Source organism: Balaenoptera borealis (assembly GCF_965194805.1).
Source record: "Balaenoptera borealis genome assembly, chromosome: 4".
NCBI lineage: Eukaryota > Metazoa > Chordata > Mammalia > Artiodactyla > Balaenopteridae > Balaenoptera > Balaenoptera borealis.
Genome location: NC_138861.1, coordinates 8,847,077 through 8,870,634, shown reverse-complemented (window position 1 = coordinate 8,870,634; position 23,558 = coordinate 8,847,077). Strand labels below are relative to the sequence as shown.

The following is a 23,558-nucleotide window of genomic DNA, read 5'->3' as shown; positions in this document are numbered from 1 at the left end:
GTCAGGAATATCTGTGGTTTAAGCCAAGAAATACCATTCTTTTATGAGATTTTTTAGAGGATTAAAGTGATTGAAGCCGGAATTTTTATCCTTTAACCAGATTCTCTTAGAATTGGGATGTTATGCAACTCTCCCCGGGTCCCCAGATAGCAGGTGACTGAGTGGGGACTCTCACCCAGGGCCTGGCTCTTGTCCCCAAGCGCACACACTTTCCACAGTCCCAGGACCTGGTCCCATCAACCTGTGGTCCGTGTGGGTGTAGGTGGGTCGTGGTGGAGGGGAGGACCGGAGGATGCCTCACGGTGGCAGTGAGAGTCCCTCAAGGCACAGGGCACTTCCTTTTCACAGGAAGGATTATTTTCTTAACCCCAGGAAGGAAAAGGAACTTTGGAGTTGTGTCTGCTTTCTGACCCCGAGAGTTGCTGAGCCTGGCTTCACAGCTTCCAGCTGCGGAGGGCAGCAAGTCGCCCAGAGGCTCTGTGATCGGCTGCAGGGGTGAAGGAAGCCCCTCTGGGCGCCTGGCTGCACACCAAGCCCTGCAGGGCCTGTAAGACGTCAGCGTCAAGGACGGCGAGCAGGGAAACCCGAGCGCGCGCCTGCCGTTCAGCGCAGAGACCCTGCAGCCCGGCCTCCCGAGAAACCCGCCCCAGTGCCGCCCCGATGGCTGTGGCCGCGGCCCTGGATGGAGTCCGGGCGGAAGCCAGACGCCCGGTCTGTCTGGAGGGCCTGAGAGACCCCGTCACCGCTGAGTGCGGGCGCAACTCCTGCCGCTCCTGCATCCAGCGGTCCCGGGCTCACCTGGAGGACAGGTTGCCCTGCCCCGTGCGCCGCCACCCGTGCCAGGGGCGGCAGGCGAGGAGCAACGCCCAGCTGGGCAGGATGATCCAGGCGGCCAGGCTGCTCCCGAGCAGCTAGAGCACCCGGAGGAGGAGCGAGGAGCCGCGCCTGTGCGAGCTGCACCGCCAGCTCCTGGGCCTCTGCGGCGAGGAACACGCGGAGGTGCTGCGTCTGTGCCCTGTGCGCACGGACCCCTGAGCACCAGGGCCACTTGGTGAGGCCGGTGGGCGAGGCCGCGGCTGGCCACCGGCAGAGGCTCGGCGCTCACGTGGAGCCTTTGGAGAGGCGGGTGGCAGGTGTCCACAGCCTGGTGGCCGCGCAGGACAGAAAGCTGCGGGAGCTGGTGCAGCGCCAGCGGCTGGAGCTGGCCTCGGAGTTCCGGCAGCTGAGCCGCGCTGTGGACGGCGAGCAGGAGGCCGTCCTGGCGAGGCTGCTCCAGGAGGAGCAGGACATCCAGGAGCAGCTGGGCGCCAACATCACCGCCTTCTCGGACCACATCTGCGAGCTGCGGGGCCTCCGGCACGAGGTGACGGAGAAGCGTGCTGCCTGCAGCCAGGCTGCTGAGCGGCATCGGGGGCGTCCTGGGCAGGGGCGAGCGTCTGAGGCGCCCCGACGTCTGCTCCTTGCAGCTGAGGCGGGAAGGCTGCAGCCTCGCCTCGCCGCACTCGGCTCTGCAGAAAAGCATTCAGACGTTCCGGGAGGACGTGACACCCTGGACCCCGAGACGGCGCATCCCAACCTGCTCGTGTCCGAGGACAGAAAGTCGGTGACATTTGCGAGGAGCACGCAGCTCTTTCCCCCAAACGCGCAGAGATTCTGCCCGAAGCCCGCTGCGCTGGGCTGGTGGGGCTTCGCCAGCTGCAAGCAGTACTGGGAGGGGCGGGTGGGCGGGGCCGCGTGGGCCGTGGGCGTCTGCGCAGACTCCGCCCCCAGGAGCGTGGGCCGTGGGCGTCCGCGCAGACTCCGCCCCCAGGAGCGTGGGCCGTGGGCGTCGGCGCAGACTCCGCCTCCAGGAGCGTGGGCCGTGGGCGTCTGCGCAGACTTCGCTCCCAGGAGCGTGGGCCGTGGGCGCCTGCGCAGACTCCGCCCCCAGGAGCGTGGGCCGTGGGCGTCGGCGCAGACTCCGCCTCCAGGAGCGTGGGCCGTGGGCGCCTGCGCAGATTCCGACCCCAGGACCGGCGCGGGGCCTCCGGAGAGACACAACCGCCTCCAGACTGTGGGGCTGCGCTGAGGGGAATGTGAGGCCCGCGGGCCGGGGAGCGCCGTTCCGCTGGAGCTGAAGGAGGAGGCTGCCGGGAGCGGTGTGTATCTGGACTGTGAGTTGGGCGCGGTTTCCTTCTGCAGTTGGAAGGACGGGTCCCACACATCCACTCTTTAACCGATAAATTTTCTGAGGTCCTAAAGCCCTCTTTCTGTATCGGGTGCGGAGGATAATCAGTGATTTTGCTTCCTTTTCTTCCTGAAATTTATGGACAGTAGGTAAAATATTTACACCTGTCCGTACATCTAGCACCGAGACATTATTTTTTAATGCTTATTTTACTTAAAGCCGTGAAGAAACTTTCTCATTTTGTTTTCCGTTTTGGTGGTGGTGGTGTCGTCGTTTCCATAGCAGTAGAGATGTTGCCGGAACTAACAGGGACGCGGAGATTAACTGTCAAGTGTTTCTGGAATTCTAACGTTGGAGCCTGTAAAACTATAATTACACAGCTTCAATAAATGTGTGAACATTTGCATATTTCCTATAACCACACATTTACCTGTTCATAAACACATTACAAGTTCCAGGTTGGGAGAGAAGACACAGCTGTGCGGAGACAATTCTGAGAGGGCCTCTTGCTTGGGGTCGAAAAACTGCCTGATCCAGACTGTTTCCCAGGATGTTTTTATTATGGGAAACAGCCTTGAAAGATATAGGTGGTGTCTCCATCCAGACTTTAGGACTCGCCTTTCTCTCTTCCTTTTCCGCACACCTGGGAAAGATGATGGGAAAGCCTGAGAGCGCCTCCTTTGGTGCAGGGGGCAATGTCAAAACAAGTGAGACCCCAGTGGTGCCAGAAACCTGACACCAGCCCCACACAGTAACCACCAAAACAAACAAACAAACAAACAAAACCCAAGCTAGTCTCCTTTCTCTCTCAAGTTACCTGGGGTCTACTAGGGTAACCACCGTTCTCTCCCCATAAACCTTATTATATGAGTAGTAAACATTTTCATATTCCTTTGCCATGTGTGGCATCATTGGGTGCCTGACACTGAACCAAATTCTGAGTGGGGATCCACCGTGGCAATGCAACCTGGCCCTAACATTTGGCATTCCGAGCAGGCTTTTGGTGATGTTCACCACCATCCATTTTCAGGGTGCTTCTCCTCTGTTTTTTGTTTGTTTGTTTTTGGCTTCTGACTGGCTCTGATGCCCCAAACAAGCGTGCGCTTTGAGCGTTTATACTTTTACTTGCGAATCAGCTCACCCTTAAGGGGGTCCTTAAAAAAAAAAAAAAAAAAAAAAGTGAGACAGAGAAAAGAAAGAAACCCGGGGAGGATACAAAACTAGAACAGAGATCCACAATTTGACCTAATTGGAAATCCACAATTTACTAAAAGAATCGATAGAACAAATACGTTAAAAGGGGGAGATTCTCTTTTGTGCCTCCCTAAGCTAGATGCTAATTTGGTAGGATCCCACTAAATGTAAACATGGTACCTCCGGTAATGTTAGTCTGTTACTGAAGATAAAATGGACATCAAAGAGGTATGTCTCATCTTAACCACTGGAACCGTGGTTTTGCCTAAATTCCCCATGGTCATAGCACATGTTGTCATAAATGTCCAAGAGAAGGCATGGATAATCTGACCCACTGACAAATAAATTGAAATCAAATCAAGCCATTGGCACTTACACATTGGGTTCATGAAATAGGACGTAATAGGTGTCTCCACCTCCAGTTACAATAGATAATAAGACTAAATGTTAATTAAAACAAGGCATTCAAGATTTGAAATCCATTATGCATGATCTATTTAGTGGAAAGATTAATTATTCCCACTGCTTCTCTGTTTTACTTAAATTTCACCTCTTCTTTAACATGAAAAGAATGGATTGCATCTCACAGTGAGTTACTACAACCCAAATGCTGTGTTCTCATCCAGTATTGTCTAATTACTGATCTATCCAAGCAGCGACTGGTAAATATCTGGCCATTATAGATTTGGCCAGTATGTTCTGTTCAGGGCTTATTTCAACAGCTTCCCAGCTATAATTTTCCTTCACCTCCAGAGGGAAACCAGGCAATCCCAGGTACATCAACAGCCTTGCCCTGGCAGGCAGTGTGTGAAGGCAAGATTTTTACTTCATCCAACTTATTCTAGGAGAACTATTATGATTTACATTGATGACATCCTTCTTCAGAGATTCATTTGAACACTCAACCTTGGTTGATTTCCTGATAGTTACTTGGCATACTGAGAGCACCTCTATCCCTAACACTGTCAAGAAATAGCTATTGATCCTCTCAAAACCCACAACATGAAAACAAACCCAACATCTTCCAGGCCTTTTGGGATTCTGGAAGCAACATATTCCTTAAATTTCACTTAAGGCCATTTTTTTCTGTTACTTGCAAATCAGCCCACCTTTAATGATGCCCCTTCCAACGAAGCTGTCTAGAAACTAAGTTGGAATTCTTTGGGTACTCCTATTAGTGCCCCCAGAAATAGCTTCACTATAGGGGCTTTAGCAATTTCCTCCTGCTTCCTGGAGACTCTGGACCACCATGACCACCATAGGTTTCCCCTGGGCTCCTGTGCTGACCTGCTTAGATTTGTGTCATTGCCATTGCCAGTCACATGCTGGAATTTATTGGACATAGACACTCTCACGGTGGCAGAGACTGTAACCCTCCCTACCCAGCTCCCCACAATGCCTTGAATTATGGGCCGAGAACCCCACCAGGTCACCACAGCTACCTAGACCTCCTTACTACCAGATGGAGCCAAACTCGAGCCCTCTGGCATATTGCCCCTGGGGGAGGGGTGGTCTTCACTGTTCTCAGTCTCTTGCCAGATGCCATGGTGCAAAGGAGGTACATATAAGTGCATCATGTATTTGTTTATGTTTTTCAACTATCACAAGATAGTTTTTGTCTCTCTTTTTATATAATCACCTAGGTATTAGTCTGCTTGGTCTGCCATAACAGAATATCATAAACTGGGGGGCTGAAACAATAAAGCTTTAGTTTATCATAGTTGTGGAAGCTAAAAGATCCCAGATCGAGGTCCAACAGTGTCAGTTTTTGGAGATAGCTCTCTTCCTGGCTTGTAGGCAGATGCCTGTCTTCTCACTATGTCCTCACATGCTAGAGAGGAAGAGAGAGCTACCTGGTGTCTCTTCTAAGGACACTAATCCTATCAGTTTAGGGCACATTTTTTTTTCTTAAAGATTGATTGATTGATTGATTGATTGCTATGTTGGGTCTTCGTTTCTGTGCTAGGGCTTTCTCTAGTTGCGGCAAGCGGGGGCCACTTCATCACGGTGCACAGGCCTCTCACTATCGCGGCCTCTCTTGTTGCGGAGCACAGGCTCCAGACGCGCAGGCTCAGTAGTTGTGGCTCACGGGCCCAGTTGCTCCACGGCATGTGGGATCTTCCCAGACCAGGGCTCGAACCCCTGTCCCTTACACTAGCAGGCAGATTCTCAACCACTGCGCCACCAGGGAAGCCCAGGGCACATTTTTAATATTAACTTTAACCTTAGTTACCTCCTAAAGGCTCTATCTCCAAATACAGTAATACTGAGGTTTAGGGCCTCAGTATATGAATTTGGGGTGGAGTGACATAATTCTGTCCCTAGCAACCTATGACATTTTCTCATTCCCCATTTCTCTTGGGAAAGATGTGGGTATTTATTAGAAATCTTGTGCAATTCTAGATAAAACCCTTTGTAAGAAATAAAAGAATACATTACTGGTTCTTCAAAATATACCACAAATGTAATCTGTCACATTTGGCTTTATGTTGAAGAAGCAGTAAATACTTAAAAAATATAGATAATGTAATCTATGTAGGTGAATATGAAAAAGAATCTCTAGATATATTTAAGTATAAAAAACCATGTACAGAACGCTACACATAGCACGCTCATACTATACAAATAAAGAAACAAAAAAGAATTTCTATTCTTGCATATGTGTACATGAATAGGATGTTTCTGAAAAAAAACAGAAGAAACTTAATAATGGTAATGCTGGGAAGGTGCTAGGAGGCCTGGGCGTCTGAGGTGAGAGAACAGTTTGCTTTTTGGTGTACCCTACTTCCACGTGAATTTTTGCTACATTTATCTATATTTTTCCCTTCAGAAATTCACAACAAATAAATCTGATGTTCACTGGAAAATTGCTAGAATCCAGGTTTTAGTTTTGCCTGCTTAAAGAAAGACCTTTATCTTATTCCTTGAATGGACGGCCATCCCCACGGAGGAAGTCCTCAAACCGTATAGTGTCTCTGTTCTGTGGACTGTCAGTCTGCTGGCCGAGACTCTACGTGGGATCTGAGCATCCAGGCTTCTAGCTCAGTGCCTCACATCGCAGTGATATTTTATGTAAGGGCTGCTGGATGAATAATTAAATGAGATGTCTTGCTGGGATTGGTGAATCATCAGCCTCAGTGTGAATGAAGTTACCAGGAGCCGTGGTAGAACATATCAGAGTTCTCAGTCTATCTCAACTGAGAGGTTCTGCTGTTGAGCACGTAGGGAAACCTGGATCTGCTCCCAGCCCCATGCTGCCCCCTTGAATGGCATGCAGTGTGATGGAGGATGTAACTGTCTGGTGGGCCCTCTTCATCCTGGGAAACGTGGGGTGAAGATCCGAAGATGTCATCTGAGAAGAGAGCCAGGAAAGAAACCTGGGAATCACATACATCTGAGAGGGCTGAGAGGGAAAGGTAACCTGTTAAACAGACTGAGAAAGTGCAGTCTGAGCCCAAGGTGCAGGATACAACACATATACTCAAAAATCAGTTGTATTTCTATATTCTGGCAATCAACAACCCTAAAAAGTAATTACGGTAATTCCAGTTATAGTAGCCTTAAAAAGAAAAAAGTACTTAGGAATAAATTTAGCCATGGTGGTTTTAAGATTTATGCATTGAAAACTATAAACCATTGCTGAATGAAATTATAGAAGACCTGAATTAATGGAAAGATATCTCATGTTCATGGATTGGAAGCCTTCATATGAAGGTAGTAATGCTACCCAAAGCAATATACAGATTCAATGCAATCCTTATCAAAACCCCAGTGGTCTTTTTTTTTTTCCAGAAGTGGAAAAGCTGATCTTAGAATTTATAAGCTATTACAAGAGATGCCTAATAGCCAAAACAGTGTTGAAAAAGAAGAACAAAATAGGAAGCAAGCACAGAGTAAAGATGTTATTGGTTAAATTTGACTAGGCTCTGATGCTGTAACAAGTGAACACTGACATCTCAATGTCTTGGCCCACAAAATTTATGTTTTGCTCTTTTGATATCCAGTACTGGAGCTGTGACTGCACTGAGTGAGTCTGAGATCCATATTCTCTGATCTCGTGACACCACCATCACAGAGCTGTTGCAGCAGAACTCAGGAGAGTAGCAGGTCTGGTTTCCAGAGCATACAGTGACTTGCTCCCAGTATTCCAGCATGGAAAGTAACTGCACAGTGGAGAAGCATGCAAATACTACCTTAGTCAGGAGACCATCAGGAATACATCATGTCGATAGCAGGTACCCTTGGTATGTGATAAAAACAGCACTTCATCTCTGTGGTCTTCTTCTCAAAATTCATAGCCCTAATCTTACCATAAGAACATAGAACAAACTGAAATTGAGGGACATTCTACAAAAACCTGACCAGTATTCCTGTACACTGTCAGGGGACATCTGAGGACCTGTCACAGACCAGAGGAGCCCAAGGTTATATGACGCCCAAATGAAATGTGATATCATAGATGGGATCCTGGAACAACAAAAAAAGGACATTAAGGAAAAACAAATGAAATCTGAATGAAATACGGAGTTCAGTTACTAATGTATCAATGGTTGTGAAAAATGTACTACAGTAATGTGGGGAAACTGGGTATGGAGGACTCAGCCCTTTGTATCTATGGGATTTGCATCCACAGATTCAACCAACTGTGGATCAAAAATATTTTTTAAAAATTCCAGATAGTTCCAAAAAGCAAAGCTTGAATTTGCCATACCCAGTAATGATTTACATATCATTTACATTGTATGAAGTACTGTAAGTAATCTAGGGGTGATTTAAAGTATACAGGAGGATGTGCATAGGTTATAGTATGCCATATTATATAAAGGACTTGAGATCTGTGGATTTTTGTATCCTCGAGGGTGTTGGAGCCAGTCTCCCTTCAGATACCAAGGAATGTCTGTATATATGAGAGCTCTCTCTAGTATGCATGCAACTTTGCTGTAAATCTAAAACTATGATAAAACAACAAAGTTATTTAAATACTATATGAAAGAGCGACACCGTGATGGTCTGCGGCTCTTACGTGCCAGGCAGGAAACAACACACATCATGTCTACACTCATTTTACTGGCTAGTTCTAGTGACACGACACCACTTGTTTGCAATGTGGCTGGGATCATTGGGAGCCACCTTGCAGGCAGGCTACTATATCCTTGAAAGAAAAGAAGAAAGAAAGAAGAAAAGAAGGAAGAAGGCAGCCTGTGGGGGGGGGGGTCCCAGGCGTGGAGGACCTGAGGCCTCTTGGCCATAAGTGGCGTCAACTTGCCATGCATGTGAGTGAACCCCTTTGGAAGTGAATCCTTCAGTCCCAGGCAGCCTTCAGGGGACGGCAGCCCCAGCCAACATCTGCACTGAAACCTCAGGAGAGACCCAGAGCCGGAAACAACTAGCCAAGCCACTCCCAAGTTCCTGACTCCTAACATGGTGACTGGCTTCCCCCTAGAGAGACTAGTCAACAGAAAGCAAGAGGGAGGGCTTCCCTGGTGGCGCAGCGGTTGAGAATCTGCCTGCCAATGCAGGGCACACGGGTTCGAGCCCTGGTCTGGGAGGATCCCACATGCCGCGGAGCGACTGGGCCCGTGAGCCACAACTGCTGAGCCTGCGCGTCTGGAGCCTGTGCTCCGCAACAAGAGAGGCCACGATAGTGAGAGGCCCGCGCACCGCGATGAAGAGTGGCCCCCGCTCGCCGCAACTAGAGAAAGCCCTCACACAGAAACGAAGACCCAACACAGCCAAAAATAAATAATAAATAAATAAAAATAAAATGACTAAAAAAAAAAAAAATTTTTTTTTTTTAAAAAGAGGGAAGCTGAAGCCCTGTTCTGCCAGTTGTTCCCAGAGCACAGAGTGCTTTATTTTAGCTCTCCACCTGAACTCCTTTCAGGAGGTGTTGAAAGTCAGCAGCTGCAGCAGCACAGGATTTAATCCTTGTAGAAGGAGATGGCAAGTGACAATGGAAAATGCCAACTTGTAGTTGACAGCTGGCCCCTGGGGGCAGCAGGGAGGGGCAGGAAGTAGACAAGGTGAAAAACGGCCTTCGTGAGTCTCAGATGGTGGGCAAGAAACGCTGCTGTACTACCTTTAAGTCAAAAAATGAGGATCGGGGTCTTTATCAAGTGCAAAGGAAATCCCGTGAAGCATTATGACATGATATAATAATAATTGAATTTCGAAAGGCTGACAATTCAGGAAACAGGTCTTTTGATGTCTTTAAGAGATCCAAGAAGTCGTGCATGGTGAGCAGTTAAATACAGGTGCGAGTTAGAGAATCCTCAACAGATTTTGTTAAAGTTGTGGTTTCTAAACCTTTGTTTTTGGTTTTTTAACATCTTAATTGGAGTATGATTGCTTTACAATGGTGTATTAGTTTCTGCTGTACAACAAAATGAATCAGCTATACAACAAAATGAATCAGCTATACATTTACATATATCCCCATATCTCCTGCCTCTTGCGTCTCACTCCCAACTTCCCTATCCCACCCCTCTAGGTGGTTACAGTGCACTGAGCTGATCTCCCTGTGCTATGCGGCTGCTTCCCACTAGCTATCTATTTTACATTTGGTAGTGTATATATGTCCATGCCACTCTCTCTCTTCATCCCAGCTTACCCTTCCCCCTCCGCGTGTCCTCAAGTCCATGCTCTAAGTCTGTGTCTTTTTTTTTTAATGTAAGATCTTTACAAAGATATCTTATTACTCTTTTTTTTTTTAAATTTTTATTTATTTATTTATTTATGGCTGTGTTGGGTCCTCGTTTCTGTGCCAGGGCCCTCTCTAGTTGTGGCAAGCGGGGGCCACTCTTCATCGCGGTGCGCGGGCCTCTCACTATCGCGGCCTCTCTTGTTGCGGAGCACAGGCTCCAGACGCGCAGGCTCAGCAATTGTGGCTCACGGGCCCAGCTGCTCCGCGGCATGCGGGATCCTCCCAGACCAGGGCTCGAACCCGTGTCCCCTGCATTGGCAGGCAGATTCCCAACCACTGTGCCACCAGGGAAGCCCACGTCTGTGTCTTTATACCTGTCCTGCCGCTAGGTTCTTCAGAACCAATTTTTTTTTTTTTTTAGATTCCATATATATGTGTTAGCATACAGTATTTGTTTTTCTCTTTCTGACTTACTTCAACCTGTATGACAGACTCTAGGTCCATCCACCTCACTACAAATAAGTCAGTTTTGTTTCGTTTTATGGCTGAGTAATATTCCATTGTATATATGTGCCACATCTTCTTTATCCATTCATCTGTCGATGGACACTTAAGTTGCTTCCATGTCCTGGTTATTGTAAATAGAGCTGCAGTGAACATTGTGGTACATGACTCATTCTGAATTATGGTTTTCTCAGTGTATATACCCAGTAGTGGGATTGCTGGGTTATATGGCAGTTTTATTTTTAGTTTTTTTAAGGAACCTCTATACTATTCTCCATAGTGGCTGTATCAATTTACATTCCCACCAATAGTGCAAGAGGGTTCCCCTTTCTCCACACCCTCTCCAGCGTTTATTGTTTGTAGATTTTTTGATGATGGCCATTCTGACTGGGGTGAGGTGATACCTCATTGTAGTTTTGATTTGCATTTCTCTAATGCTTAGTGATGTTGAGCATCCTTTCATGTGTTTGTTGGCAATCTGTATATCTTCTTTGGAGAAATGTCTGTTTAGGTCTTCTGCCCATGTTTGGATTGGGTTGTTTGTTTTTTTGATATTGAGCTGCATGAGCTGCTTGTAAATTTTGGAGATTAATCCTTTGTCAGTTGCTTCATTTGCAGATATTTTGTCGTATTCTGAGGATTGTCTTTTCATCTTGTTAATGTTTTCCTTTGCTGTGCAGAAGCTTTTAAGTCTCATTAGGTCCCATTTGTTTATTTTGGTTTTTATTTCCATTCCTCTAGGAGGTGGGTCAAAAAGGATCTTGCTGTGATTTATGTCATAGAGTGTTCTGCCTATGTTTTCCTCTAAGAGCTTTATAGTGTCTAGCCTTACATTTAGGTCTTTAATCCATTTTGAGTTTACTTTTGTGTATGGTGTTAGGGAGTGTTCTAATTTCATTCTTTTACATGTAGCTGTCCAGTTTTCCCAGCACCACTTATTGAAGAGGCTGTATTTTCTCCATTGTATATTCTTGCCTCCTTTATCAAAAATGAGGTGACCATCTGTGCCTGGGTTTATCTCTAGGCTTTCTATCCTGTTCCATTGATCTATATTTCTGTTTTTGTGCCAGTACCATACTGTCTTGATTACTGTACCTTTGTAGTATAGTCTGAAGTCAGGGAGCCTGATTCCTCCAGCTCTGGTTTTCTTTCTCAAGATTGCTTTGGCTAGTCGGGTTCTTTTGTGTTTCCATACAAATTGTGGAATTTTTTGTTCTACTTCTGTGAAAAATGCTGTTGGTAGTTTGATAGGGATTGCAATGAATCTGTAGATTGCTTTGGGTGGTATAGTCATTTTCACAATGTTGATTCTTCCAATCCAAGAACATGGTATATCTCTCCATCTGTCTGTATTATCTTTAATTTCTTTCATCAGTGTCTTACAGTTTTCTGCATACAGGTCTTTTGTCTCCTTAGGTAGGTTTATTCCTAGGTATTTTATTCTTTTTGTTGCAGTGGTAAATGGGAGTGTTTCCTTAATTTCTCTTTCAGATTTTTCATCATTAGTGTATAGGAATGCAAGAGATTTCGGTGCATCAATTTTGTATCCTGCTACTTTACCAAATTTATTGATTAGCTCTAGTAGTTTTCTGGTAGCATCTTTAGGATTCTCTATGTATAGTATCATGTAATCTGCAAACAGTGACAGCTTTGCTTCTTCTTTTCCGATTTGGATTCCTTTTATTTCTTTGTCTTCTCTACTGTGGCTAACACTTCCCAAACTATGTTGAATAATAGTGGTGAGAGTGGGCAACCTTGTCTTGTTCCTGATCTTAGTGGAAATGGTTTCAGTTTTTCACCATTGAGGACGATGTTGGCTGTGGGCTTGTCATATATGGCCTTTACTATGTTGAGTAAAGTTCCCTCTATGCCTACTTTCTGGAGGGTTTTTATCATAAACGGGTGTTGAATTTTGTTGAAAGCTTTTTCTGCATCTATTGAGATGATCATATGGTTTTTCTCCTTCAGTTTGTTAATGTGGTGTATCACATTGATTGATTTGCATATATTGAAGAATCCTTGCATTCCTGGGATAAACCCCACTTGATCATGGTGTATGATCATTTTAATGTGCTGTTGGATTCTGTTTGCTAGTATTTTGTTGAAGATTTTTGCATCTATATTCATCAGTGATATTGTCCTGTAGTTTTCTTTCTTTGCGACATCTTTGTCTGGTTTTAGTATCAGGATGATGGTGGTCTTGTCGAATGAGTTTGGGAGTGCTCCTCCCTCTGCTACATTTTGGAGGAGTTTGAGAAGGATAGGTGTTAGATCGTCTCTAAATGTTTGATAGAATTCACCTCTGAAGCCATCTTGTCCTAGGCTTTTGTTTGTTGGAAGATTTTTAATCACATTCTCAATTTAAGTGCTTGTGATTGGTCTGTTTATATTTTCTATTTCTTCCTGCTTCAGACTCGGAAAGTTGTGCTTTTCTACGAATTTGTCCATTTCTTCCAGATGTCAATTTTATTGGCATATAATGGCTTGTAGTAATCTCTCATGATCCTTTGTATTTCTACAGTGTCCGTTGCTACTTCTCCTTTTTTATTTCTAATTCTATTGATTTGAGTCTTCTTCCTTTTTTCTTAATGAGTCTGGCTAATGGTTTATCAATTTTGTTTATGTTCTCAAAGAACCAGCTTTTAGTTTTATTGATCTTTGATACTGTTTACTTCATTTCTTATTCATTTATTTCTGATCTGATCTTTATGATTTCTTTCCTTCTGCTAACTTTGGGGTATTTTTGTTCTTCTTTCTCTAATTGCTTTAGGTGTAAGGTTAGGTTGTTCATTTGAGATATTTTTTGTTTCTTGAGGTAGGATTGTGTTGCTATAAACTTCCCTCTTAGAACTGCTTTTGCTGCATCCCATAGGTTTTGGGTCGTCATGTTTTCATTGTCATTTGTTTCTAGGTTTATTTGATTTCCTCTTTGATTTCTTCAGTGATCTCTTGGTTATTTATTAGTGTATTTTTTAACCTCCATGTGTTTGTGTTTTTTACAGATTTTTTCCGTAATTGATATCTAGTCTCATGGTGCTGTGGTCGGAAAAGATATTTGATACGATTTCAATTTTCTTAAATTTACCAAGGCTTGATTTGTGACCTAAGATATTATCTATCCTGGAGAATGTTCCATGAGCACTTGAGAAGAAAGTGTATTCTGTTGTTTTTGGATGGAGTGTGCTATAAATATCAATTAAGTCCATCTTGTTTAACGTGTCATTTAATGCTTGTGTTTCCGTATTTATTTCCATTTTGGATTATCCGTCCGTTGGTGAAAGTGGGGTGTTAAAGTCCCCTACTGTGATTGTGTTACTGTCGATTTCCCCTTTTATGGCTGTTAGCATTTGCCTTATGTATTGAGGTGCTCCTATATTGGGTACATAAATATTTACAATTGTTATATCTTCTTCTTGGATTGATCCCTTGGTCATTATGTAGTATCTTTTTTTGTCTCCTGTAATAGTCTTTATTTTAAAGCCTATTTTGTCTGATATGAGAATTGCTACTCCAGCTTTCTTTTGATTTTCATTTGCATAGAATCTCTTTTTCCATCCCCTCACTTTCAGTCTGTATGTGTCCCTAGGTCTGAAGTGGGTCTCTTGTAGACAGCATGTATATGGGTCTTGTATTTGTGTTCATTCAACAAATCTATGTCTTTTGGTTGGAGCATTTAATCCATTTACATTTAAGATAGATATCGATACGTATGTTCTTATTACCATTTTCTTAATTGTTTTGGGTTTGTTACTGTAGGTCTTTTCCTTCTCTTGTGTTTCCTGCCTAGAGAAGTTCCTTTAGCACTTGTTGTAGAGCTGGTTTGGTGGTGCTGAATTCTCGTAGCTTTTGCTTGTCTGTAAAGTTTTTAATTTCTCTGTCGAATCTGAATGAGATCCTTGCTGGGTAGAGTAATCTTGGTTGTAGGTTTTTCCCCTTCATCACTTTAAATATGTCCTGCCACTTCCTTCTGGCTTGCAGAGTTTCTGCTGAAAGATCAGCTGTTAACCTTATGGGGATTCCCTTGTATGTTATTTGTTGTTTTTCTCTTGTTGCTTCTAATATTTTTTCTTTGTATTTACTTTTTGATAGTTCGATTAATATGTGTATTGGAATCTTCCTCCTTGGATTTATCCTGTATGGGACTCTCTGTGCTTCTTGGACTTGATTGACTATTTCCTTTCCCATATTAGGGAAGTTTTCAACTATAATCTCTTCAGATATTTTCTCAGTCCCTTTCTTTTTTCTCTTCTTCTTGGACCCCTATAATTCGAATGTTGGTGCGATTAATGTTGTTCCGGAGGTCTCTGAGACTGTCCTCAATTCTTTTCATTCTTTTTTCTTTATTCTAGTCTGTGGTAGTTATTTCCACTATTTTATCTTCTAGGTCACTTATCCGTTTTTCTGCCTCAGTTATTCTGCTATTGATTCCTTCTAGAGAATTTTTAATTTCATTTATTGTGTTGTCCATCATTGTTTGTTTGCTCTTTAGTTCTTCTAGGTCCTTGTTAAACATTTCTTGTATTTTCTCCATTCTGTTTCCACAATTTTGGATCATCTTTTCTATGATTACTATGAATTCTTTTTCAGGTAGACTGCCTATTTCCTCTTCATTTGTTTGGTCTGGTGGGTTTTTACCTTGCTCGTTCATCTGCTGTGTGCTTCTCTGTCTTCTCATCTTGCTTAACTTACTGTGTTTGGGGTCTCCTTTTCACAGGCTGCAGGTTCTCGTTGTTTTTAGTGTCTGCCCCCAATGGCTAAGGTTGGTTCAGTGGGTTGTGTAAGCTTCCTGGTGGAGCAGACTGGTGCCTGTGTTCTGGTAGATGAGGCTTGATCTTGTCTTTCTGGTGGGTAGGACCACATCTGGTGGTGTGTTTTGGGGTGCCTGTGACTTTATTATGATTTTAGGCACCCTCTCTGCTAATGGGTGGGGTTGTGTTCCTGTCTTGCCAGTTGTTTTGCACAGCGTGTCCAGCACTGTAGCTTGCTGGTTGTTGAGTCGAGCTGGGTCTTAGCGTTGAGATGGAGATCTCTTGTAGAGCTTTCACCATTTGATATTACATGGAGCTGGGAGGTCTCTGGTGGACCAATGTCCTGAACTCAGCTCTCCCACCTCAGAGGCACAGGCCTAACACCCAGCCAGAGCACCAAGACCCTGTCAGCCACAAGGCTCAGAAGAAAAGGGAGAATAAAAGAAAGAAAGAACCAAACAAAGAAACAAAGAAAAAAATAAAATAAAGTTATTAAAATAAAAAATAAAAAAGTTATTAAAAATAAAAAAATTAAAAAGTAATTTAAAAAAGAAAAAAAAAAAAGGAAAGAAGAGAGCAACCAAACCAAAAAACAAATCCACCAATGATAACAAGCACTAAAATCTATACAAAAAAAAAAAAAAAAATGGACAGGCAGAAACCTAGGACAAATGGTAAAAACAAAGTTATACAGACCAAATCACACAAAGAAGCATACACATGCACACTCACAAAAAGAGAAAAAGGAAAGAAATATATATATATTTATATATTTAAAAAAAAAGGAAGAGAGCAACTAAAATCAATAAACAAATCTACTAATGATAATAAACTCTAAATACTAAACTAAGATAAACATAAAACAAGAAAAATATTAGATGCAGAAAGCAAACCCCAAGTCTACAGTTATTCCCAAAGTCCACCGCCTCAAATTTGGGCTTATTCGTTGTCTATTCTGGTATTCCAGAGATGCAGGGTACATCCAGTTGACTGTGGAGATTCAATCCACTGCTCCTGAGGCTGCTGGGAGAGATTTCCCTTTCTCGTATTTGTTTGCACAGCTCCTGGGGTTCAGCTTTGATTTTGGCTCTGCCTCTGCATGTTGGTCACCTGAGGGCATCTGTCCTTCATTCAGACAGGAGGGGGTTAAAGGAGCAGCTGATTTGGGGGCTCTGGCTCACTCAGGCCGGGGGAGGAAGGGGTTCGGAATTCAGGGCGAGCCTGCAGCGGCAGAGGCCGTGTGACGTTGCACCAGCCTGAGGCGTGCCGTGTGTTCTCCCGGGGAAGTTGTCCCCGGGTCACGGGAGCCTGGCCGTGGTGGGCTGCACCGGCTCCCGGGAGGGGCGGTGTGGAGAGTGACCTGTGCTCGCACACAGGCTTCTTGGTGGCGGCAGCAGCAGCCTTAGCGTCTCATGCCCGTCTCTGGGGTCCGCGCTGATCGCCGCGGCTCACGCCCGTCTCTGGAGCTCATTTAGGTGGTGCTCTGAATCCCCTCTCCTCGCGCACCCCAAAACAATGGTCTCTTTCCTCTTTGGCAGGTCCAGACCTTTTCCCGGACTCCCTCCCCGCGATCTGTGGTGCACTAGCCTCCTTCAGACTGTGTTCATGCAACCAACCCCAGTCCTCTCCCTGGGATCTGACCTCCGAAGCCCGAGCCTCAGCTCCCAGCTCCGCCTGCCCCGGCGGGTGAGCAGACAAGCCTCTCGGGCTGGTGAGTGCTGGTCGGCACCGATCCTCTGTGCGGGAATCTCTCCGCTTTGCCCTCTGCACCCCTGTGGCTGTGCTCTCCTCCGTGGCTCCAAAGCTTCCCCCCTTCCCCCCTCACCCCGTCTCCGCCAGTGAAGGGGCTTTCTAGTGTGTGGAAACCTTTCCTCCTTCACGGCTCCCTCCCACTGTTGCAGGTCCTGTCCCTATTTTTTTGTCTCTGTTTTTCATTTTTTCTTTTGCCCTACCCTGGTACGTGGGGAGTTTCTTGCCTTTTGGGAGGTCTGAGGTCTTCTGCCAGCGTTCAGTAGGGCTTGTTCCACATGTGGATGTATTTGTGGAGAGGAAGGTGATCTCCACGTCTTACTCCTCCACCATCTTGAAGGTCTCCTCTAAACCTTTTGAATTGCTGGTGCCATCAGCTTCCCCTCTTTTTGTTTGTTCTTTTACTATGGGATGAGTATTTGGTTTTAATTTAAATACTCTAAGATACAAAATATGACTCATTCCCTATCACAGTTCATGTCACACAAGATTCCTTAAGACAGGAACCCCGTCAGTATGATACTGAATCCTGAAAGGCTGGCCCTGCTTTGTAAGGTACAGTGTAATTCAACAGGATGGGGCCAGCCTACCTGCTAGATGCTAGTTAACCTAAAGAGTTCATTGTTATGCATTGAATCTTCCTTTGGACCCATTGCTTTTAAGAATTACCATCGTCTTCCCTACAAGACTACTTCCGAAGTTATCTGGCTTTTACCCTTACACCTCCTGTGTAAAAACTGAAACTGTTCTAAATTTATCAGTGATCTAGTTTCTCAGCCAAGGAATATTTTTTATCTATGTTGCTCTCTGAGACACTTTACAGTCTTGAGCTCTGGTTGCTCCAACTTGTTTTAGCAAGTTGCTCTTCCTCTCCTTCCCCTTCCTGCATATGCCTGCAAAGGCACGCAACAAACTTTTAATATGTAGTGTGAAACATATATATGTATGTGTGTGTGTATGGGCACACACAGGCATGTCTATGTGCATTTATAGATATGCACACGTACATTATCTATAAATTCATCTAAAAATGCCTATATCTGTTTCCTGCAGAAGTGAGATTTAGAGGGAGCAGGTCTAAGTGTGCCATTTTGTTTTGTAAACCGTTTTTTAAAAAAACAAAACACTAAAATGTATTTACTTTCTTTGCAATTTGAAAACAACTTTTTAAAGAGAAAAAGCCAAGTTATTTTTGTTATTTTTGTTGCAGGAGAATGGCGTGAGAGAGGATGGTCATGTCCCAGGTCTCAGGTGAGTCCCTGGGATGGGCTGCCGAGTGAGGGTCCTTGGCTTCCTGCAGGAAATAATTCAAGAGCAAGCCATATTAAGTGAAAGCAGGTTTATTTAGAGAGATACACACTTCATAGGTAGAATGCAGTCCATCTCAGAAGGCAAGAACAGCCCTGGGAGATAAACATTTCAAAGACAGAATGCAGTCTGTCTCAGACGGTGTGAGCAGTCCCGAAATAATATACAGTGGTTAGTTTTTATGGGCTGGATAATTTCATATCTAATGAGTAGGAGGATTATTCCAACTATTTTGGGGAAGCGGGCATTTCCAGGAAATGGGGCACCATCCACTTTTTGGCCTTTTATGGTTGGCCTCTGAACTGTCATGGCACCTGTGGGTGTGTCATTTTGAAACCATGCAACTCAGATTGGGACTTGGACCCACGGGTCAGGACTTGAACCCAGCCAAAACCCAGATCAGGACTTGAACCCCCTGTCTTTTAATTGAGGTCACACACCTGGTCTCAGGACTTAATGAAGCTTAGGTTCTTGGTGTCTTGTTGCAGAAAGAATTCAGTGAGAGACCAAGGGAAGGTAAGAAGTGAATTTATTTAGAGTGATACCCATTCCATAGACAGAATGTGGTCTGTCTCAAAAGGCAAGAACAACACTAGGAGAAACATACTCCCCAGACAGAGTGTGGGCCATCTCAGAAGGTGAGAGGCCCCAAAGTATGGGGTGGTTAGTTTTTATGGGCTAGGTAATTTCATAGACAAATGAGTGGGAGGATTATTCCAACTATTTTGGAGAAGGGGGTGAAATTTCCAGGAATTGGACCACTGCCCACTTTTTGAGCTTTTATGGTCAGCCTCGGAACTGTCATGGCACCTGTGGTTGTGTCATTTAACATCTGCTAATGTATTACAATGAACATATAATGAGGCCCAAGGTCCACTGGAAGTTAAATCTTTCACCATCTTGATGCCGAAAGCTCAGCTTCTCTGTATGTTGGTGCTGAATCCAATCTCAGAGACAGAGTTTTGGGTGAAGTAGAAAAGGAGAGCTTTATTACTTTGTGAGGCAAAGGGGGACACAGCAGGCTCCTGCCTCGAAAAACTCCTGCCTCGAAAAACTATGCGTCCCCACTTGGAGAGGTTAGTGAGAAGTTTTATAGTAATGGATCAAAGAGCGTGTGATCAGCTCGTGGACATTCTTCTGATTGGTTGGTGGTGAGGTAAGTAGGAGTCAGCATCATCAACCTTCAGGTTCCAACTGGTCTGGGGTCTGCATGCTTGTGGGCAGCATACCATCGTTAATTGTTAACTTTTCCCACCTGGAGGGGGTTTCAGTATCTGCAAAACAGCTCAAAGATATTGTTGTGTGTATCCATTGAGGGGAAACCAGGACGTTGCACCAAGGCTGCACTACTGTTTCTCTTGACTCTTTCTCCCTGGTCTCGCATCCCCTCCCTTCTCTAATTAACAATTGTTTGAATCTGCCGGTTGGAACTCAGGGAGGGTCATGGTGGCAGGTCATGGAGGCCCTGCTCAGTATCAATCTTGGACCTAGTTGGTTCTAACCAGTTTTTGTCATGTCCTCAGCAGCTATGTCATTCTTTTAAAGGTTGTACCCTATCCCATTCCCTCCTATTTCAATTTAGCATATGCTAATGTATCACAATGAGCATATAATGAGGCTCAAAGTCTACTGGAAGTCGAATCTTCAGCCATCTTGGGCCCAGTAGGTTCTAACCAGTTTTTGTTGTATGCTCAATGGCTATGTCATTCTTGTAAAAGTTGTGCCCTGCCCTCTTCCCTCCTGTCTCATTTTGATACAATTATTTTTAGAATAGTTAAAATATTCTGCCTAAATATGACAATAAACAAAAGAAAGAGTTTTATTTTATGCAGATATTTTTTCTCTTTAAAAGATAAGTAAACTGAATAATTTTTAAAAGTCCTTGAAAGGAGAGGAAAGAAAATTGAGAGGGAATGAAGCCAAACTTTGTTGAATGAAGTATGAGTTGTACATATAGAGAAATACACAGGTCTCTGGTTAAGTAAGCTGAGTGGTGATCACTACACTGATCTGCCTCAGTGCAAAAAGTGAGGCCAAACAAACCGAAGTGGAGCTTGGAGCAGAGAAAGGTTTATTGCAGGGCTAAGCAAGGAGAGTGGGTGGCTTGTGCTCAAAAAACACAAACTCCCTGATGGTTTTCCAGGAGAAGTTTTTATAGGCAAAATTTGGGGTGAGGGCTGCAGGGTGTGTGACTTTCTTTACATTGGTTGGTGGTGAGGTAACGGAGCAGTGCTCCAGGAATCTAGTGCTCAGCCTGAAGTTACCATCCTCCCCTTGGGTTGAGGCCTTAGTTCCTACAGAACTGAAAGATATAGTTATGTATAGTCCTTCAGGAGGAACCAGGACTGTGCACCCATGGCTGCACTTGTTTCTTTTTTTTTTTTAAATAAATTTATTATTTATTTATTTATTTATTTATTTTTGGCTGCGTTGGGTCTTCGTTGCTGCGTGTGGGCTTTCTCTAGTTGCGGCGAGCGGGGGCTACTTTTCGTTGCCGTGCGCGGGCTTCTCATTGCAGTGGCGTCTCTTGTTGTGGAGCATGGGCTCTAGGCATGTGGGCTTCAGTAATTGTGGCTCGTGGGCTCAGTAGTTGTGGCTTACGGGCTCTAGAGCGCGCAGGCTTCAGTAGTTGTGGCTCACAGGCTTAGTTGCTCCACGGTATGTGGGATCTTCCCAGACCAGGGCTCGAACCCATGTCCCCTGCATTGGCAGGCAGATTCTTAACCACTGCACCACCAGGGAAGTCCCTGCACTAGTGTTTCTTGACTGCTCCTCCTTTGTTTTAGCATTCTCTCACTTCCTTGATTAGCACCTATTTGAATCTGCCCTTTCGTACTCAGGGAAGGTCTAGGATGCTGAAGCCTTTTTTCCTACAAACAAGAAACAGGGGACACAGAAAGGATTTGTACCCAGGGAGATCCCACAGGTCCTGCTTGATTTCAAAGGCATAAACCCATGAACCAAAAATTTTTCTTCATTTTTCAGTTGCAGGTCAGGAAACTAATTTTAATTTCATGTTGTATAATTTGTGGCTTTAATAAATAGTTTAAAACTTCTCTTATATCCTAGTGCTTAAGAGCACATTTTGGAAGGCGCTTGGCTTTGTATTCCAACTACTACGATTAATTTACTAGCTGTATGTAGCTAATGTTACTCTCATTTTCTTAGTTCCCGTTTCCTCATCTGAAAACTGGCAAAATGATACTTAATCCCATAAGGTTTTGGGGAAATCACTTTGCAGAGGCGGAACCCCTTCTTTTCTCCCTTCTTCTGTCCTGTCCTTACTAACAAGTGCACTTTAAATTAAACCTAGATAATTAAAAAAAAAGGAAGAGGGCTCAAACACTCTAAAAACAGAACACCAAAAATTACAATATGAATAACAGTCATCTAAAGTCTTATCACAGGAAAGAGTGTTTAACAGAAAACACAATTTTTAAAAATCAGATTGCAAGTTTAGAACTGTTTTTCATTTTTCAAAGCTAATATCATTAAGAGATTTTTCCAAATGCTGAAAAATTGGAAATATTTTTGTTTTGGTTTACTTATAGTATTTGAACTTTTCATGACACTTGTGGCTCAGTTTATACAAGTCATATTTAGTTAAGCATAACTATTTCAGTTATGAAATACAAAAGCTTCCTTCCTTTGGAAGGAAGAAAATAGTGTGCAAACTGACCTACTAACATCACAGGAAACATTATATTAAAAAATAGAAAAACAAAAATGGTTATATACCAAAATATTCTTTGCTCTTAATACCAAGTTAAAGACTTTGAAGAATATTATATGGCCATTTCCATAGCAACTGCCACAAAACAGTTGATATAAGGTATTATGAGAACTTGCAAAAATAGAGTAATGTGATAATCCTGAAAGTGTACAGTCAGGAGGTGGTGTAGGTAGTTCTTGTGGATTCTTAGTGTACAATCAGATGACAAATTTCCAGAGGAGGTTGATAGGACTTTTCTGCAGAGCAGCTGACAGGGGCCAGAGCCTCAAATTATCAACCACACTGTCTCTTACCAAGACTCATTGGAATCCAATTATATGATTTTATAGTAGGATGAGAGCTTAGATATAAAAAGAAGCTGAGGCTAGAATCCAGTGTTCTTTCCTTGATCACTCTGGCCAGGTGGAAGCCAAGAATGGAAGATGAAATATAGATCTGGAGTTTAGGGAGTGAAGTCATTTGTTGAAGTGAGAACAAAGGGAAGAAACAGAGGGTTGGAATTCAGGCTCTAATGTGTTAAAACAAGGCTATAGTTACTGACAGGACTAGAATCAACAATTTTTATCTTTTTCCTTAGGCTCTGACATGGCTCAGCTCATCCTGTACTTATCTAAAAGCTTGATATTTTGTTCATTGTCCTTTTTTTTTTTCAAAAATGATGTTAAAAATGGTGTTACTTGTCTTGACTACTGAGGTTTTGGGCGCACCCTTAAGTTTTGTGCCAACTTATTCTAGTACTGGCGCTGGGAAGGAGAGTGAAAATGATGAAGGGACCAAAGCCCTCACTGATTTCACGGAGTTTGGAAGGGACTGAGCCAAGAAAGAAGGGATCAACATTTACATCTCTTCTTTGGTCCACTACTCTCTATCTGCTCACTTCACTGACTCACCCATGCCTCCAAATTGAGGTGGCACCATTACTTCTGATACCCTTAGCTATCTTGATTAAACTATATAAAATTTCTTTCCCTTTGTGTTCTGAAAATGTTAGAAATTGCAAAGAACTTTTAATAGAAAAATAATAAAACAAACACCAAATCACAGAGAAGGTAAATTTTCAAGTACACATATTTGACACTCCTCTGGTCTCCCCCTTCACCTTGCCAGTGAATAAAATACGCCTACACTGCCATGGACTTATTCTGGTGTGTCACTTTCAACATACATGCCACTGGTTATTGAGTTTTTAAATAAATTTTGAGAGAATCTTTGCCTTTCCTCTGGTAATCTTGAATTAGGTAAAAGATCTGCATTGGCAGGGTATGATCAGTCTTAAATGCCCCAATGAAAAGGAACAATAGAAAAAGAGACAAGTACAGGAACATTTCTACCATGCTGTGCTCAATACTCTGAACTTACACAAGTAAGGACAACTAGACACTCAAATCACTGAGTGTTTTATTGAACAGTTACTGAAGTTGTATGAGCAGAAATCTATAACCATTTAATTACGGCTGGTTTTTAACTTTTTCTGTGAATGTGAGACTCTGATCTTGCAAAAGTGTAGGCTTG

The 23,558-nt window shown here is 43.8% G+C and overlaps 1 protein-coding gene across 1 annotated transcript in view; it reads left to right on the top strand.

Annotated features, from left to right (window-relative positions):
• Positions 1 to 883: 883 nt before the first annotated feature.
• Positions 884 to 23,558, top strand: part of LOC309628501 (tripartite motif-containing protein 75-like) — a gene marked incomplete at its 5' end in the record, with an annotated part of 418,183 nt that continues 395,508 nt past the window's right edge. The window contains 2 exons of the mRNA XM_082391598.1: positions 884 to 2,138; positions 18,216 to 18,256. Coding sequence (XP_082247724.1) covers positions 884 to 2,068 — 1,185 coding nt within the window. The remainder of the gene's footprint in view (positions 2,139 to 18,215; positions 18,257 to 23,558) is intronic.